The sequence below is a fragment of the Heterodontus francisci genome, chromosome 27 (genome assembly GCF_036365525.1).
Source record: "Heterodontus francisci isolate sHetFra1 chromosome 27, sHetFra1.hap1, whole genome shotgun sequence".
Classification (NCBI taxonomy): Eukaryota; Metazoa; Chordata; class Chondrichthyes; order Heterodontiformes; family Heterodontidae; genus Heterodontus; species Heterodontus francisci.
Window position 1 is genome coordinate 58,009,653 of NC_090397.1, and position 19,159 is coordinate 58,028,811.

General features: G+C 44.1%; 1 protein-coding gene across 1 annotated transcript in view; it reads right to left on the reverse strand.

The window, feature by feature from the left end:
• Positions 1-19,159, reverse strand: part of col7a1l (collagen type VII alpha 1-like) — a 353,167-nt gene that overhangs the window by 142,558 nt on the left and 191,450 nt on the right. The window contains exons 73-75 of the mRNA XM_068059665.1: positions 16,587-16,712; positions 12,298-12,369; positions 1,489-1,524 (exon numbers count right to left, since the gene is read on the reverse strand). Coding sequence (XP_067915766.1) covers positions 1,489-1,524; positions 12,298-12,369; positions 16,587-16,712 — 234 coding nt within the window. The remainder of the gene's footprint in view (positions 1-1,488; positions 1,525-12,297; positions 12,370-16,586; positions 16,713-19,159) is intronic.

A 19,159-nucleotide genomic window follows, 5' to 3' on the forward strand; every position in this document is an offset into this window, starting at 1 on the left:
GATAGTCTCCCCATTAATCACCCCATTCTTCATTAACTCTTTTCAATGCCTAGTCTGTCTGAAAGTAGAATAAGGAAGACATCCCCCCACCATCCCCCAGCCACGATTGAAGAACAGAACTCCAGCCTCATTTGAAGTTCCAGTACCAATGCTGCCTCATGAAACACCTATCAGGAAAATCAATTTCTGGCATCAGCTTTCCTTTGTGCTCTTGCTGATTGGACACATTTTTTTAAAACTTGCCTCATTTAAAAAAAAAATGTACTGCCCTTCCCTAGTTGCACTTGAGAAGGTGGTGGTAAAGCTTTTTCTTGAATCACTGCAGTCTGTGAGGTGTAAGTGCTTGTAGTGGTTTGAAACAGCTGAGTGGCTTGCTTGACCATATCAGATGACAGTTCAGAGTCAACCATGTTGTCTCTGAGACTAGAGTCACATATAGGCCACACTGGGTGGTAGATATCCTTCCAAAAGAATTTTAGTGAATTAGCTTTTTTTAGAACAACAATCCCAGTGTTTCACATGCTTTTTCTTTAACCTGAATTCAAATTTTCAAACTGCCAGAGTGGGATTTGAACTCAAGGGGCTGAATTTTGTTGAACTCCCAATGTCAGGCTCCATGGCGGTGAGGGGAGCCGGAAGATCGTACCGGCAGTGGCCCGCCATGAAGCCTGATGCCGGGAGTGCCGGGCTCAATCTTCCCGGTGGCAGTGAGGCTCCAAGGCAGCACCCCCCCCCCCCCCCCCCCCACAATTCCTCCCCCCGCCACTTGGCAACAGGACCCAACTTTAAATATTTAAATAAAGAACGTGAATACATTTTAATGTAATTTTCCATGATCTAACTGGTTGTCTGCAATCTTGTGTGCGGCAGCTGGCACTCACGCACCTTCACTTTCCAGTCCAGGGAAAGCTGGCGCCACCGAGGTGGGGAAGGGTGGAATGTAGGATTTTTTAGTGTAGTGGGGGGGAGGGAGGGGGTGGAAGGTACGATCAGCATGTGTAGTGTAGGGGCGGGGGGAAGGGGTGACCTCTGCACTTTGAACAGTTGTGGGGGTTGGGAGGGGAGGGGGGGTGGTGGGGAGAGGTCAAATCATCAATGTAAGTGTTTTGGGAGGGAGAGGCCAATAATTTATGTAAGTGTTTTTGGTGTGGGGAAGGGGCAACATTTTATTTGCTGTGGACTTGGGGGGTACAGGTTTAAATATTCAAATTTAGCAGCAGGTCTGGCAGCCCTTTAAAAGTGGCACCAGCGCCTGCACAGAGGCAGCTGATGCCATTGCCGGTGTCGCAGAGCCAGTCCCCACCACGTGATTGCAGGCCACCATTTCTTTGACTGCTGCCAGAACGTTAAATCCAGCCCAAGATCTCTGGATTACTAGTCCAAGCCTCTGGAATATTAGTTCAGTAATATAACCACGACACTACTATAACCCATATTGGAATAAGGTAGAATGAAAAACAAAAGGAAAAATGACTACAATTATCTTACTTTGTAACCTTTGATGCCAGGTTCACCTGGAAGACCCTGAAAGATAAAAAGAAAACAATACCCTTTAAGTGTGAGAAACTGATAGGGGGGTGCAACATTCATTTGCATAGTGCTGCTAACGGCACAATGAAGACCTACCTGGGGATTCCCGAGGGTAGGCCACACTGCTGGCCACTACGTGCAAAGCCCACACAGCCTTCTCTGAGGACATGGCGCATGTAGGTGCATCCCCTTCGTGCACTGGAACACGTTGATTTGGTACCATCTGACATCTCACAGCCCAACTGGCTGACGTGACGCCAGGAACCCAAATTTGGACAATGCAGATCCAGGCAACACCTACATTGTCTACTCATAAAAAAAGCGTGAAGCAGCAGGATGGGCCCTGCAGAAATGTTATTTGAAGGGTTAGGTACCCTGATTGCAGATAAGTTAAATATTTGGAACTTCTTCCATTGCAAAGTATCTGGAAGTACTCTGGAGTTTTTTGTAGTTAGGTTTTTTGTATGTAAGAAGAGTAAGTGACCAGAGCACACAAAAGCTGCAGAGGTATGGGGGCAGCATTGGCAGTGCCTCTGGGTCTGCAGGACGATAGAGAGATGGAACAGAGGCTGTGGATAGGGCAAACTCTACATCAACTCCCTCTACCAAGTTGGATCCAGACTCTTCCATGCTCCTTGTCAGTGACAGGAGGCTGTCTGGCAGGCCAGATAATGCATCCAGCATCTTGCTGTGCATACCCATTCAGCACTCTATTGTATGCCACTCCATTGAGGTCCTCATCTGAGTCCTCTGCAGCAGTAATCACCTGCTACCTTGGCTTCTGGTGAGCTTGCAAACAAACCATCCTCTACTCCGGTTCTGGTTGCAGCCCACTCAGGCCCGGTGACTCACTGTGTGCTGATCCCAACCTTTTTTTTCTTTTATTCATTCATGGGATGTGGGCATTGCTGGCTAAACTAGCATTTATTGTCCATCGCTAATTGCCCTTGAGAAGGTGGTGGTGAGCTGCCTTCTTGAACCGCTGCAATCCATGTGGGGTAGGGACACCAACAGTGCTGTTAGGAAAAGAGTTCCAGGATCTTGACCCAGCGATAGTGAAGGAACGGCGATATAGTTCCAAGTCAGGATGGTGTGTGGCTTGGAGGGGAACTTACAGGTGGTGGTGTTGCCATGCATCTGCTGCCCTTGTCCTTCTAGGTGGTAGAGGTCGCTGGTTTGGAAGGTGCTGTCGAAGGAGCCTTGGTGAGTTGTTGCAGTGCATCTTGTAGATGGTACACACTGCTGCCACTGTGAGTCAAATGTGGAGGAAGTGAATGTTTATGGATGGGGTGCCAATCAAGTGGGCAGCTTTGTCCTGGATGGTGTCAAGCTACTTCAGTGTTGTTGGAGTTGCACCCATCCAGGCAAATGGAGAGTATTCCATCACACTCCTGACTCATGCCTTGTTAATGGTGGACAGGCTTTGGGGAGTCAGGAGGTGAGTTACTCGCCACAGGATTCCTAGCCTCTGACCTGCTCTTGTAGTCAGGGTGTTTATATGACTACTCCATTCAGTTTCTGGTCAATGGTAACCCCCAGCATGTGATAGTGGGGGATTCGGTGATCATAATGCCATTGAACATCAAGGAGAGATGGTTAGATTCTCTCTTGTTGGAGATGGTCATTGCCTGGCACTTGTGTGACACGAATGTTACTTGCCACTTATCAGCCCAAGCCTGGATTATGGTCCAGGTCTTGCTGCATTTCTACATGGACTGCTTCAGTATCTGAGGTGTTGTGAATGGTGCTGAACATTGTGCAATCATCAGCGATCATCCCCACTTCTGACCTTATGATTGAAGGAAGGTCATTGATGAAGCAGCTGAAGATGGTTGGGCCTAGGGCACTACCCTGAAGAATTCCTGCAGTGATGTCCTGGAGCTGAGATGATTGACCTCCAACAACCACAACCATCTTCCTTTGCGCTAGGTATGACTCCAACCAGCGGAGAATTTTCTCCCGAATCCCATTGACTCCAGTTTTGCTAGGGCTCCTTGATACCATACTCGGTCAAATGCTGCTACGATGTAAAGGGCAGTCACTCTTACCTCACTCTATACTAGCCACCAAGACAAGTGCAGAGTCAGTGTATGAGCTAGTGGCTGCGAGTATCAGATCAAGTGATAGGGCCTCTTCATCAGTGCTATGCTGTTGCGCTATTTCCTCCTTGTGGAGCTTCTACAGCTCGGCAGGCATCAGTTCTTGGGCATCTGAATGCAGCAACTCAGAGGGAAAGGTTGGTGTGAGGGAAAGTGTTTGGGGTGAGAAGTTGGAGGTCCATGGGCACACCATCTGCAGTTTGCTTATCATGACAGATAACAGGATGAGGGTGTGCTGGGATTTGAGAAGGACCATAAGGCAGGAACATGTCATTATCCTCAATGTTCTCAGTGATGTCTGATACTAAAGCCCCCATTGAAGCTAGCACCATGATGCAGAGTACCATCTCCTCTGTAGGGCTCAGGAGATGTAGGCGTCCTTGTTCCCTGCTGGTTCTGCTCTGCGCCCTTCTACTGTGTGCCACTTTGTCCTGCAAGAGAGAGGGCAGAACGTCATCAGTTGTGTAATACTGTAATGTGCCTGCTGTAGATCTATAGCTGGAGGTATGTGGAGGCAGTGAGAGATGGGTGTGAGGCTGGCAGCATTGGTAGGTGTGTGAGAGTGAGGTGGAGTATCTGGATGTTAGGCATGGACCCTGATTGCCAGGGAGTGCTGCTGGTTGAGTGAGTGCATTGAACAGCATGAGAGGCTGACGGTGGGTATGAGATGTCATGTGAAGATGCATTTACTGATTTTGACCACATGCGTGAGGTCATTAGAATTTTTGTGGCTCTGCTGCCAGATCCTCACTAGACTCCAGGAGTTGACCTTCCTGGCCACCTGCTCCCACTCTAGTTTGTGGCTAGTCCTTGAGGATCAGCTGGCCACCTGCAAGACCGTGGCATCTCTCCTCATTTCCACCTCCACGACTAATACATCCAAATTTGCATCCATCATTATGGATCCCTCTGTCTGTCCTGACGGTAAGTTTCTAAGAATTTACATTGCAGCAATATTTTTGTGCAGCTTCCCTTGAAGAGGCAGCCCGCCTTTGAGAAGAGCAGACTGTCTGTACCACGTGATTGGCAAAATAATGCTGCCCTGCCCTCCTGCTGTGTGCAGAGCTTTAAGAAGTGCACAGCAGCACTGGAGGCGCAACAGTTAGCATCACAATCATTCAGATGATGTGGGTACTCAAATTTGCATGTTGCCATGTTGCCCACCTCGATCTGAATGGGTGTCGGCAGATCACAAATCACAACTCTCTTCACCAAGCCTGAGTATCAGGGCAAACTAACTTCTAGTCCTGGAACCATTTAGGCTGGTTTGAAGTTAGTTCCTGGAATGAATAAGCAACGTGATGTGGTATTGAACAATGCATGGCAGCAATAGTCAAGATTGGATCTTGGGTCTGTGCTCACTTGGCTGATCTCAGTCAGGTTGGCAGTTGGATTGGTATAACTGCCCTCAATACTCATGAAATAAGGTGGAGGAAAGAATCTGCAACAGAAGAATGAAGATGGCTCATATACAAAGAAGGTTGGCTTTCGTGAAATATTAGAGGCTGCCCTAGATATACCCACAAACCATCAAGCCTCTCTTCTAACCCTGCCAGCTTCAGCAGGGTCAGTGGTGAAGGCATCATGACATTCATGCCAGGATGTGTCGTCCACATGGATTTCCTCGACCTGTGACAATCTCTTAATGTAGATCCAAGCCATGAATCAGTCATGTAAAATTAGCAAAATTTCAAAATTTGCAGATGACACCAAATTGGGGTTACAGAGGAGGACTGCAACAAAATACAGGAATACATTAATAAGCTTGCAAAAAAGGCATGCAGTTGGCAAATGAACTTCAATGTTTGAACCAAGGCTGTAGTGAGATTTGGAGCTGAGTGGCCCTGACAGAACCCAAACTGAGCGTCAGTGAGCAGGTTATTGCTGAGTAAGTGCTGCTTGATAGCACTGTCAACAACACCTTCCATCCCTTGGCATAGATAAGTTAAGGTAAAGCTCGATAAACACATAAAGGAGAAAAGAATAGAAGGATATGCTGATGGAGTTAAATGAAGAGGGGTGGGAGCAGACTCGTGTGGAGCACGGGCCTGTTGGGCTGAATGTGCTGTGCCAGTCATACCATGTAATTTGGAGTTTACTGAGAAACCTTGGTGAAGGGCCAAGGTCTGTAGCGCGGTACATCACCTCAAGATTGAGAACTGTAGGAGAGAAGATGGGATGAATCTTAAAAGTAAACTAATCCTATGTTTAGGTTTAAGAATCTTGTCGATTGCAGGAGAAAGAGAAGACTGGAGGAGAATGGAGCCTTGTGATTTGAAGTGCTGGGAAAAGATAATTAGAATAGGTAACAGTGCAATGACTCTTGATTTGAAATAGTGAGGATGCAGTGGAGAAAGAGAATGTAGGATAAAAGCAAAATACTGCGGATGCTGGAAATCTGAAACAAAAACAAGAAATGCTGGATTCACTCAGCAGGTCTGGCAGCATCTGTGGAAAGAGAAGCAGAGTTAACGTTTCGGGTCAGTGACCCTTCTTCGGAACTGACAAATATTAGAAAAGTCACAGATTATAAACAAGTGAGGTGGGGGTTGGGCAAGAGATAACAAAGGAGAAGGTGCAGATTGGACCAGGCCACATAGCTGACCAAAAGGTCACGGAGCAAAGGCAAACAATATGTTAATGGTGTGTTGAAAGACAAAGCATTAGTACAGATTAGGTGTGAATATACTGAATAATGAACATCAGCAAGTGCAAACCTGAAGAAAAACAACCTGAAAAAAAACAGTGGGTAAGCAAACTGAACAAACTAAGATGAAATGAAATAAATGCAAAAAAAGATTGTAAAAAATGTAAAAAGGAATGCAAAAAAAAGGAAGAAAAAATAACTAAAAATGACTAAAAATGAAAGTAAAGTGGGGGGCTGTCATGCTCTGAAATTATTGAACTCAATGTTCAGTCCGGCAGGCTGTAGTGTGCCTAATCGGTAGATGAGATGCTGTTCCTCGAGCTTGCGTTGATGTTCACTGGAACACTGCAGCAATCCCAGGACAGAGATGTGATCATGAGAGCAGGGGGGAGTGTTGAAATGGCAAGCAACCGGAAGCTCAGGGTCCTGTTTGCGGACTGAGCGGAGATGTTCCGCAAAGCGGTCACCCAGTCTGCGCTTGGTCTCCCCAATGTAGAGGAGACCACACTGTGAGCAGCGAATACAGTATACTACATTGAAAGAAGTACAAGTAAATCGCTGCTTCACCTGAAAGGAGTGTTTGGGGCCTGGGATAGTGAGGAGAGAGGAGGTAAATGGGCAGGTATTACACCTCCTGCGATTGCAAGGGAAGGTGCCCTGGGACGGGGACGAGGTGGTGGGGGTAATGAAGGAGTGGACCAGGGTGTCGCGGAGGGAACGATCCCTTCGGAATGCTGACAGGGGAAGGGAGGGGAAGATGCGACTGGTAGTGGCATCACGCTGGAGGTGGCGAAAATGGCGGAGGATGATCCTTTGGATATGGAGGCTGGTGGGATGAAAAGTGAGGACAAGGGGAACCCTGTCACGGTTCTGGGAGGGAGGGGAAGGGGTGAGGGTAGAGGTGCGGGGAATGGGTCGGACACGGTTGAGGGCCCTGTCAACCACAGTGGGGGGAAATCCTCGGTTGAGGAAAAAGGTGGTCATATCAGAAGCACCGTCATGGAAGGTAGCATCATCAGAGCAGATGCGTCGGAGACGGAGAAACTGGGAGAATGGAATGGAGTCCTTACAGGAGGTAGGGTGTGAAGAAGTGTAGACGAGGTAGCTGTGGGAGTCGGTGGGCTTATAATGGATATTGGTAGACAACCTATCCCCAGAGATGGAGACAGAGAAGTCGAGGAAGGGAAGGGAAGTGTCAGAGATGGACCATGTAAAGGTGAGAGAAGGGTGGAAATTGGAAGCAAAGTTGATAAAGTTTTCTAGTTCGGGGCGGGAGCAGGAAACGGCACCGATACAGTCATCAATGTACCGGAAAAAGAGTTGGGGGAGGGGGCCTGAGTAGGACTGGAACAAAGAATGCTCGACATATCCCACAAAAAGACAGGCATAACTAGGACCCATGCGGGTACCCATAGCGACACCTTTTACTTGAAGGAAATGCATGGAGTTGAAGGAGAAGTTGTTCAATGTGAGAACAAGTTCAGCCAGGCGGAGGAGGGTGTTGGTGGATGGGGACTGGTTGGGCCTCTGTTCCAGGAAGAAGCGGAGAGCGTAGGAGATGGGTAACAGGTGGCCGTTAAGGACAGGTTAATACCAATAGCCTTTAAGGACAGGTTTTACAGCATTATTTTCAGTTATTTCTGTACTACTGCTAGTTTAAGATGATTGTGGCTGGGTGTCTATCACTTTTACTCAACAACCTTTAAATTAGAATGGAAATTAATGGAACAAAGGTTTGCATGAGTAATTGTTCACAACTTAATTTTCTTCAAGCAGTCTGCATTATCGATGGATATAATGAATCAGTCTCAGCTTAATGAAACTTGACAAACCCAATGTACACAAACATAGGCACTGGTTTTATTATTATTATTACAACTTGCATTAATTGAAGCACATTTAAAAGGTGAGAAAGCAGGAAGATCTTTTATCTTTGTCCATTTAACACTATCTTTCCAGAGGGATAGAAAATGAGATTCTACACCGAGGTACATGGACATCTCACCACTCTACAGTGCAGCTCCTAAAAGGGAAAAGAATGCATTTATGGGCAATAAATACAGAGGTACTTAGAGTAATTCAGTAGGCTAACTGACATTATAATATAGCTAATCAGAGTGTAGTGTATTTGCATGGATGTGCATGTTTGTATGCATGTCCACATGTGTGCACAATTGTGTGTGTGTACAAATTTGCGTGTGCTCTTTGCAGAGAGGCTGCAAGTTGTGCAGGTGGATCATCTACTCTGCCTTTCTGTACTTCCTGTGCAACAGATTTTGATCTGTTCTCCCTAGTTAGGTATTTAATAAGACATTGATTATCTGTGTGGTAGCAAGATAGGATCCAATAATCCTAGAACATTCTTAAAACAACACGTGTTGGGAATTACAAGAAGAAATTACTTTCTGTAATAGAAAATCTGTGGAGGTGCTCAGGCAGTGGAAATTGATGCCAATGAAAGGAACTAGACAAGATGTGCAATTTATTTTGGTCGTGAGTCTATAGCAAAGCTATTGACACAGGAAAACTGTTAGGAACAAGATGTACAATCAGAAAGAACAACAAACCTGTTTGGAAGGATGAAACTGCTTATTTTTCACAGTGACATACATCAGAATAAGTTACCTTTTTTGAAAAGCGTGAGCAAAATCTGGGAGGCATGCATTGATTCAGTACAAATTCATTGACGCAAAATTGGCAATAACTCAAACATACTGTTGGTGTGAAACAGAAATGAGACATTGGCATTGCAATGAGTTCTTCTGAGATTGGGTTAAGGTAAACTGTTAAAGCAGTGATTCCTACATTATAACAGTGACTACACTTCAAAAATACTTCATTGGCTGTAAAGCGCTTTGGCATATCCTGAGGCTGTGAAAGGTGTTATATAAATGCAAGCCTTTCTATTTCTTTCAGAGTGGACGAAGCTTTAATTTGCATCTTGCCTGCAATTTAATTTAAAGGGTGGGGGTCTGCATGTTTGGTGACACACTGGAATATTATCCTATTTCCCAAAACTGACATTCATCACCTTAACGGGCAGAATAATCGCCTCCCCTAAAAAACCGAATGGGCACCTTTTATTTTGTCCCTCGATTCGCATGTATTGAAGGATTGTTTGTGCTGAAGTATAGAATCATAGAAAGTTTACAGCACAGAAAGAGGCCATTTGGCCCATCGTATCTGTGCTGGCCAAAAAATGATCCACCCAGTCTAATCCCACCTTCCAGTATTTAGTCCATAGCCCTTCAGATTACAGCACTTGAGATGCATATCCAGACTCCTTTTGAATGAGTTGAGGTTTTATGCCTCCCTTTCAGGCAGTGAGTTCCAGACCCCCACCACCCTCTGGGTGAAAAACTTTTCTAACCTTTCTGCCAATCACTTTAAATCTATGCCCCCTAGTCACTGACCTCTCTGCTAAGGTGAATAGGCCCTTCACATTCACTCTATCCAGGCCCCTTAAAATTTTGTGCATTTCAATCAGATCTCCCCTCAGCCTTCTCTGTTCCAAGGAGAACAACCCCAGTCTATCCCATCTTTCCTCATAGCTGCATTTTTCCAATCCCAGCAACATCCTCATAAATCTCCTCTGTACCCTCTCTAGTGCAATTACATCCTTTCTGTAATGAGGTGAACAGAACTGCACACAGTACTCAAGTTGTAGCCTAACCAATTATTTATACAGTTCCAGCATAACCTCCCTGCTCTTATATTCTATACCTCAGCTAATAAAGGAAAGGATTCCATATGCCTTCTTAACCACCTTATCGACCTGTTCTGCTACCTTCAGGGACCTGTGGACATTCACTCCAAGGTCTCTCACTTCCTCTACACTTCTCAGTATTTTTTGCATTAATCGTGTATTCCTTTGCCTTGTTTGACCTCCCCAAATGCATCACCTCACACTTCTGCAAGTTGAATTACATTTGCTACTTTTCTGCCCATCTGACCAGATCATCAATATCTTCCTGCAGTCTACACCTACCCTCCTCACTATCTACCACACGGCCAATCTTTAGTAATTGTGTTGCAAATTACAAAAAGCCCCCAAAACAAGAACTATTTACCTGTGTGCAGTTGAATGGTGCATTATGTTGGACCTTCAATGATATGGAAACTTAGAACTTGGATAGCTGGCAACTGTTCACATCACTTTGAGTTTTTCAATGTCACCTGTTCGGTCATCACGAAGAGTCAATCCATGGCTGGGTTTAGCCCCAGAGGGAATGTAAGAGTCATGACAGATGCACAATTCCAAACAACAAGTTATAGACAAACTTTAGTAGAGGCCTTGCCTGACATTGTGAAGTATGGAAGACTAGCACAAAGGAAGATGATTGTGATTGTTGGAGGTCAATCATCTCAGTCCCAGGACATCACTGCAGGAGTTCCTCAGGGTAGTGTCCTCGGCCCAACCATCTACAGCTGCTTCATCAATGATGTTCCCTCCATCATACAGTCCGAAGTGGGGACAGACGCTGATGATTGCATAATGTTCAGCACCATTCGCTACTCCTCAGCAGCCTGTGTCCAGATGCAGCAAGACCTGGATAACATCCAGGCTTGGGCTGATAAGTGGTAAGTAACATTCGCGACTCACAAATGCCAGGCAATGACCATCTCAAACAAGAGAGAATCTAACCATCTCCCCTTGATGTTCAATGGCATTACCATCGCTGAACCCCCCACTATCAACATCCTAGGACTTACCATTGACCAGAAATTGAACTGGAGCAGCCTTATAAATACTGTGGCTATAAGAGCAGGCCAGAGGCTGGGAATACTGCAGCGAGTAACTCACCTCCTGACTTCCCAGTGCCTGTCCACCACCTAGAAGGCACAAGTCAGGAGTGTGATGGAATACTCTTCACTTGCCTGGATGGGTGCAGCTCCAACAACACTGAAGAAGCTTGATACCATCCAGGACAAAGCAGCCCACTTGATTGGTACCCCAACCACCAACTTAAATATTCATTCCCTTCACCACCGACACACAGTGGCAGCAGTATGTACCATCTAGAAGACGCATTGCAGCAATTCAACAAGGCCTCTTAGACAGCACCTTCCAAACCCGTGACCATCTAGAAGACGCATTGCAGCAATTCAACAAGGCCTCTTAGACAGCACCTTCCAAACCCGTGACCTCTACCACCTAGAAGGACAGGGCAGCAGATGCATGAGAACACCAACACCTGCAACTTCCCCCTCCAAGCGACACACCATCCCGACTTGCAACTATATCGCCGTTCCTTCACCGTCGCTGGGTCAAAATCCCGGAACTCTCTTCCTAACAGCACTGTTGGCATACCGATGACTGCAGTGGTTCAAGAAGGCAGCTCACCTCCACCTTTTCAAGGGCAATTAGGGAAGGGCAATAAATGCTGACCTAACCAGCAACACCCACATTCCATGAACGAGTAGAAAAAAACTATGCAATAAAAGAGAGATGAAGAATAGAATGTTCAGTTGTATTTTCCACAAAATATGATCAGATGTGTGGCTTGATCCATTTGGAAGAGTCTATTATCATGGTCAATAGACTTTCAACAGTTCATTTGTTTTGCCCAAAAGTTCATATTAATGTATTTCTGAACTGCAAACACAATATTTGGTCCTTTCACCAACATCACTGCCTTGAAACCTTGTTTCAGAAGCCAAAACACATGAAAAAGAGGTTACAGTGAGACACAAGAGGCTATTGAGGATTCAGGACGTCAACCCAGTCAATAGATGAGCAAAATAGACTAGAAAAGTCCCAGCTTTGATCCTCTTCCTCAATAGTTTGGCAATTACACTCAGTTGCCTTAACAACAGCCAGTGTGGGAAGTAGAAATGTTCACATTGGCCCAGTAAAGTTCCCCTGAGGTTGAGGCACATTGTGAAACAGTGCATCTTATATCTGATGTGGAAATGTCCTAATGCATGGGTGGCCAAAGTGGAAAGCAGTGTTTCTCTTCCTAGCATAGGTATACCTCACCTGGTGCCTGGCAACATCCATGCTGATGATTAAACACATACCTGTCTGCCAGGTGGCCCCATAATTCCAGGTGGTCCAGGTGAACCATTCTTGCCTCTTCTACCTCGGGTACCCTATTCATAAATTTATATCATAAACGCTTTGACAATAATATTTATACATCATAATAAATGAGCAACTATAATGAATAAATACACTTTGCTACATTGTCATGAACCATACAGATCAGGAAGGTCGTGGGTTTTATCACTACTGTGCTCAGTTAGTTGATCTCAGCTAGGGGAGGAAGTAGGAGGCACTACAATTGGCCACATCAACCCTACCACTTGGAGGCATAACCATCAGCCAGGTTTGGATTTCTGATTGCTATCCCGTCATTCATGCTGGAAGATGCCTATGTATGAATGTTAAACTAGATAGATCAGGATTAGCAGTGCTGCTCCCTCATGCATAATCTGTCAAAGCTCATTTATGGCCCCTTGACTAAGGTATCAGATTATTGTTACTGCTTTAGGGGCATCGCATAGAGTGAGTCAACACCTTCAGGAAAATAGGGGATAAAAGTGAAATGTTACTGCCAACTGCATATTTTAGGGAGTCATAGAACATCTCCAATTGTCCAAAATATTTAGTGCCAGTGAGCTATAGGAGTGAAGGGAAATCAGGTGGAACTCTGGGAAACGATATTAGATTTGTTCAATTAGTAAGAAGGCCGCTGAAATGGATAGAATAAATATATTCATGAGGCAACTCATGTATTTCTCGTGTGAGAAGAGATTGAGGGATATGATGGGAAGGTCAGAATACTGGCAGTTGGGATTGCTCTGTAAAGAAACGACAGAATTGTTGGGTTTAATAGCCTTTCTCTGTTCTAATACAGATTTCTTAATGAAAAAAAAATATAACTTTGAGAGCAGCAACTGAGACAGTTTGGGGAACTGAGAATAATAGATTAGTCCCTATCCACACAGTAGAATAAATGACATGAAAACGTTAGACATTTGAAGATAATTTATATCTTCTACACATGAGTGGTAGTGATACGGTCCTTAGACCTGCTGGGTAGAATTTTTCCCAAAACAATGTTCAATGCAATAGATGAACAGTTTCAAAGTTTAACTCTGTCATAAACTATTTCATCAACAAGATTAATCTGCTTTGGTGGTGTGAGCTTCAATGGACCACCATTTCTCCATCCAATTGTCCTTTCAATTGAAGCCAGTGGTGCTACCCCATTGCTGCCTGCTGGGAACTGTTAAAATCGATCCCATAGATTTAATCCAGTTGCTTCAAATGTGTGCTGTTCAGCCTTGATTGGATGAAAAAAACTAATCTCTGAATCAAACACCATGATTTGATGATTCCCAGATCCAGAACAAACAGTGAGGAAGATAGAAAATATAAGGTAAGTTTACTGTTTAAACAAAAGAAATTACAGAATTAGTTAGAATAAGTTAAAAGATAAAAGTGATGGAATAATTGAAGATGGAGAAAAAAGTAGCTGAATTGCTTAATGATTATTTTCAGAAGTGTTTTGTATTAAATTATTATAGGATAAAATATGTTTTGACGAACTAACTATTTTGGTAAAATGAATATCACAAAACTTTTTGAAATCATTAATGTGGAGGTATTTGATAAGTTAAATGAACTGAAAACTAGCAAATTCCTAGGGCTGGATGGCATCTTTTCTAGGATGCTGAAAGAGTCTAAGGGACAACATTTTAAAGCACCAAGTAAACTATTGACAGCTTCACTGGTGCCAGAGAGGTTTTATCAGATAATTTCCTGAACTTACCCATTTTTTTTCTCTGCAAGTCACTTTGTTAGATTAACAGTTCTTGTAGATAACAGGAAGTGACTGATGACTCAAGAATCAGAATGAATGTCCTTAAGGTTCACCATCAAGGTGTGTGCATTAAGCAGTCAATAGGTTAAATGTTTTTTATTTCTCAAACATGCTGGCTGATGCAAGTATCACAGGCAAGAAATAATTTGAGCCACCCTGACAATTACATCCTGATAGTCTCATTAAATGCATTGTGACTTCTTCAACTCTGAGCAGATATCCTTCCCTAACCTAATCACTGCACATCCACTCAATGCTTGAACAATCATTAAAATTTCCGCTGTTAATTTCCAGAAACATGTTGCTTGTGAATGACTTTTAATTATAATCCGGGGACAGAAATGAAAATGTTTCATAACCTGAGGTCTCCTGGGTTATTACGTTGTTAGTCAGTGAAGTGAGGATTCTCAGTAAGTACTCCAGGCGATTGAACAGTTAGGTGAAGACCAGTCACTATAACCCAGTGTTTTGCATTAAGAAATTAAAGGGGCAATAAAAATGTCTGCCATACATCTGTAACAATGCCCAGTGCTGGTCACCAAGTCATAGATAAGGTATTATCGTGGTGAACGGTTCAGAGGTGAAGGAACCAGGATGATTCTTAGTAGCAGTGAAAGGAGGAGGAACAGTTAGATTAGTTCTCTTTTGAAAAGAAGAGCCTTTGAGGTGATTGTGACGTGGATTGAGCAGGTTGATCCAGGTAATTTAGTGAAGAGTTCAAATATTTGGGTAGACAAGTTAAAAATGAGCAAGGTGGGAGTTAGAAGGGAAGTCAGGTGAAGCCTATTTTTTACACAAAAACTAATAACATTGTGGATTAAGTTCTCAAGAATACTACTGAAGTGGACAATATAATGGGGAGGAATCTCCATAGGGGTCCTCCCAATCTCCCACTGTAAACTTAATGGAAGATTTACAGAAATCCTGCAAAAACAGCTGTTTATGTATGCAAGGGCTGCCGTGTACCTCTGCTACTTCTAGGAGAAGGTTCTTCCCATGGGCACATCCTAAGCTTTAAAGCATCTGATTCTTCCAAGCCATTACCACTGACATCAGTTGTCCGCAGATGTGTTGAACAAATGACTGCAGCCTTGTTTGCAAGGGGCAACATGTCAATCACTGTCCCCTATGGAAAGGAGACATCAGGCTTGACAGTGGCCAAAATGTTTCCTGGGTGCTAGAGATCCCAAGAGTACACAGTGTAGCAAATGGCACCCGTTCACTGTACTAAGCATCAAGCCATTTCACCACCTCCTGATTGGAAAGGTACACTGCTGTTCTTTGAGGATGGTGCCCTGAAGTGCCAAACAAACCCACCACATGCAGCAGTATAGTTTGTTTTTCCAGCAATCAAACAGAAGGCCAGGTACCACACTTCCACTTACACACAGTTTCTGGTTCATGGCATATTTCACTCTGTTTCTTACATTGCATTAGTACTTCATTGGATGAAGGGCATTGGAGTTCCGAGAAGGCACTATATGAATTTCTTTCTTTTCTTATGTCTTTCTTCTCCACGTTGGATTTACATTCAGTCTATTTTTACCCAACACTTCTTTCCTTCCTCCACAGTCTTGGCAAAGGCTGACTAATATTTAAAAATTCATTTTGGGATTTTCTAAAGACTTAAACAATAACCCCCCACTCCAACAGACACTCACCTTTAAGTGTGTATAATCCCTTTGAATTTGAGCTGTTGGGAAGATTTTACACATCCCTCATTAGTCTCATTGCCAACCCAAGGTCAAAGCCTTACTGTGAGTATTTGTGAATTATTCAGGTGAGCAGACACTACAAAATTGGCTGCAGTTAACTCAGTAGGCTGTAGGTTAGTTACAGATGGTCAGCCATCCATTTCCGGGTATAGATTTCACAAGTCTTGCAAAATGGGTCTTTTAGTGCAAAGTCGTGTTTGCTACATTGACAGTGTGGTCAGGACTTTGCGAGACTGTGAGGAGATCCATATAAGCCAGTGATGCCAAAAGCACATTGCCAGCCTGTATAGAAGAACTGAGAGGTTGGACAACCTAAATATCACTGCCAGGATCCAAACGTGGGAAGACCTTCTCCCACAGCGAGTCACCCCAACAAGCTCTTGTAATTGAACTCAACACATAAAATAAAACTGAATACTAAATGTAGCTCTGAAGAGAAAAGTTGATTGAGGGATATGCTAAGAAGGGTGTTGGGTGGGATTGCTCCATCAAAATGAATAATACTTGATTGGCTCAATGGATTTTACAAATTTATAAACATTCTTAAATTTTTAAATGGTGTGATTGTAATAATCCACTTAAACTTCATTCTTATCACCTGTAATGCTTCCTATGGGATTGCAGTCACTTCAGAAATCCTTACTTATCCAAACACCCATTGCACGCACACACATAAGCCTGTACACACGAGTCCAAGTGAGAAAGACTGGAGATTACGAAAGAGAGGTTCAAACACAAAAAGCTCATAATTTGTTTCAATAATTACCTTTACTCCTGGGTATCCCGGCTCTCCCGGAGGACCTCTCATACCCTGGGATCCTGGGATACCTGTGTTACCTGGGATGCCTTGAATACCTTGAGCTCCTGCAGGACCTTGTAACCCTGGTTCACCCTAATTTAAAGAAATCAGTTAGTATTTGTGTAATATTTGAGGATTTGTGTCTCAATTTGACCTATTAAGAATTTTGGTTTAATTTATTTTGGCCTAGAATTTCCTGAAAATCTGCACAGAAACTGGATACACAATTCTAAGTGTGGCGATCCAAAGTCTTATACAAGGATGAAATAATAGGTTTTGTTTTATAGTGAATCCTCCTGTTAATACACCCTATAACACTGTTGGCTTTAGCTATAGTTTCATGGAGATTTATCATGAACCTTTAGAAAGTGATCCAATAAAATACCCAGATCTCTTTATTCAGCACTGGCTTAAATTCTATTCTTCTGTAGGTTGTATGGGTGTTTAGTATGGAACCTGCAAACATGCATCACACTCCACTTTTCTAAGTTGAACATTATTTGCCAAACATGGACCCAATTCCCCAACACATTGAGATCTGCTTGTAGTAGTTGAGCATTGTCTACGGTCCCAGCACCTGCACATATTGTGGTATCGTCCACAAACATGCAGATTATTTCCCTCCAACAACTACACCCAAATCATTAATGAACATAATAAATAGCAAAAGTCCCTGAATGAGATAGGCTCTCCATAAGGCCATGAAAGTGTGCTGCAGTTTGAAATGTGCAGCGCAAAGTATACATTAATTGAATCCATTTATTCTTTCTTCTTACAGATAAAGGTGGAAGACAACAAAAGGCACAAAGAAAAGATGGGCAGGTCAAATCTCAAACCCTCTCTGAAGAGTTGATACTGGAGGGATGTGCTGGGAAGCAATATCTGGTGCATGTGATGTGCAAGTTGGAGCAGCAGAACAGGGAGAGAGCAAAGAATTGTGGGGGAGCCCCAGAGACAGGATTAAAGGAGCGCCGTGAAACAGGAAAACAGGAAAAAAAAAAATCTGGATTTAATGTAATTGGCAAAAAACAGCCAGGGAGGGAGATGAGAATTTTTTAATGCAATAAGTTGTGATCTGGAATGCACTGCCAGAAAGGACGGTGGAAGCAGATTCAATAGTAACTTCCAAAGAGAAATTGGAATACATACTTTAAACAGTCTGCAAATATAGTGAAAGAGCTGGGAGCTGGGTGCACAGGCATCATTCTATGATTCTAACATGGTCCTGGTTTGTCCAATTTAAACCATGGGCTGAATTTTCCTGGCTCACTGGCGATGGGCTGGTAGGAGGGAGGGCTGGCAAAAGGTGGAGAAGGTGTCTAGAGAGGAGGCTAAAGTCTTCCCGCCGCCATCCCATATTTCCAGTGGTGGGAAAGTTGGCGGTTCAGCTGCCCACCAGGCGACTAATTGAGCTGCTTAAGTGGTCAATTAAGGGCCACTTTCCAGCGCCACAGGCATTTTGCCTACATTCAGAGGGCCCACTCCACGTGGGGAGATGGCCTGGTAAACTCTGATGCTCGCCCAGTGGGTTCTAGTGTTGTGACGAGGGGGGGGGCCTCCTTTATGGGCACTCTTGCGGCAATGGCATTGCCAGTGCTCAACAAACACCACCCCCCCCCCCCACCCTGCCCAATCTAATTGGACCGGCAGCTCTTGGGTTGGGGGCAGGCCGCCATCCTGAATTCAACGTCAATATGCCACCCCTGGTCCCCCAGCCAGCCGAAAGCTGGGTTGGCTCCCACTTTGGCCCCGGTAGTGGGACTTGACCCACACTCACAAAATTCAGCCACATGTGTTTCAGTAGGTATGAAGCAATGCCTTGTATGATTTGCACATTAAAAACATGCCTCAGCAACAAGCCATCTTAACACAGAGCTAAATCCCTGGAGCAGCAACAGAAACAGATAGTAGGTGGGATTGGTGAAGAAGAACCAGTTGAGAAGCAGAGCAGGAAAGTTTTTCATGGGGAAAAGGGACCAATCACCTAGGTTAGAATTTTTCTCGATTCCATTCTAAAATGCAGGCATGGATTTTCATGGGCCCTGATTATCACTTTATCAAAATGGCTCAAAGAGATTCACTCAGTGAGCTGCTTTGTGGAACGCCGTGTTGACATTCAATAGGCCAAGTGTAGAAGTCGTTCTGTGTTAGCAACATCCCACAAATGCCAATGAGTTCAATGGCTTGAGATTTGATTTGCTGTAGGCCCTTTGCTGAGGGTATGAGGGTTGTACAGTGGTCTCATGAACCAGATTTTAAGTGGGTAACCCATATCTCCAATGAGCCAACTTTTCTACCTGTTGTCACTCAGAATAAGTACCTTCAGAAAAGAGGTGTCATGGGTACTGCCTAAAAGCTGTGCATTGGCAGGCAGAATTCTGTGGTGGGAATCACATGCAATTTTCATGATCTGAAAGCAGTATCCTTTTCTGCTAGTGAACCACTGACATTTAAACTCGAGGAAAAATTTTGTGCGATATAACAGCGAGAATAGCCTTGTGAGAAGCACACAGATGGTGCTTTTGGTTTTCCACATGTCA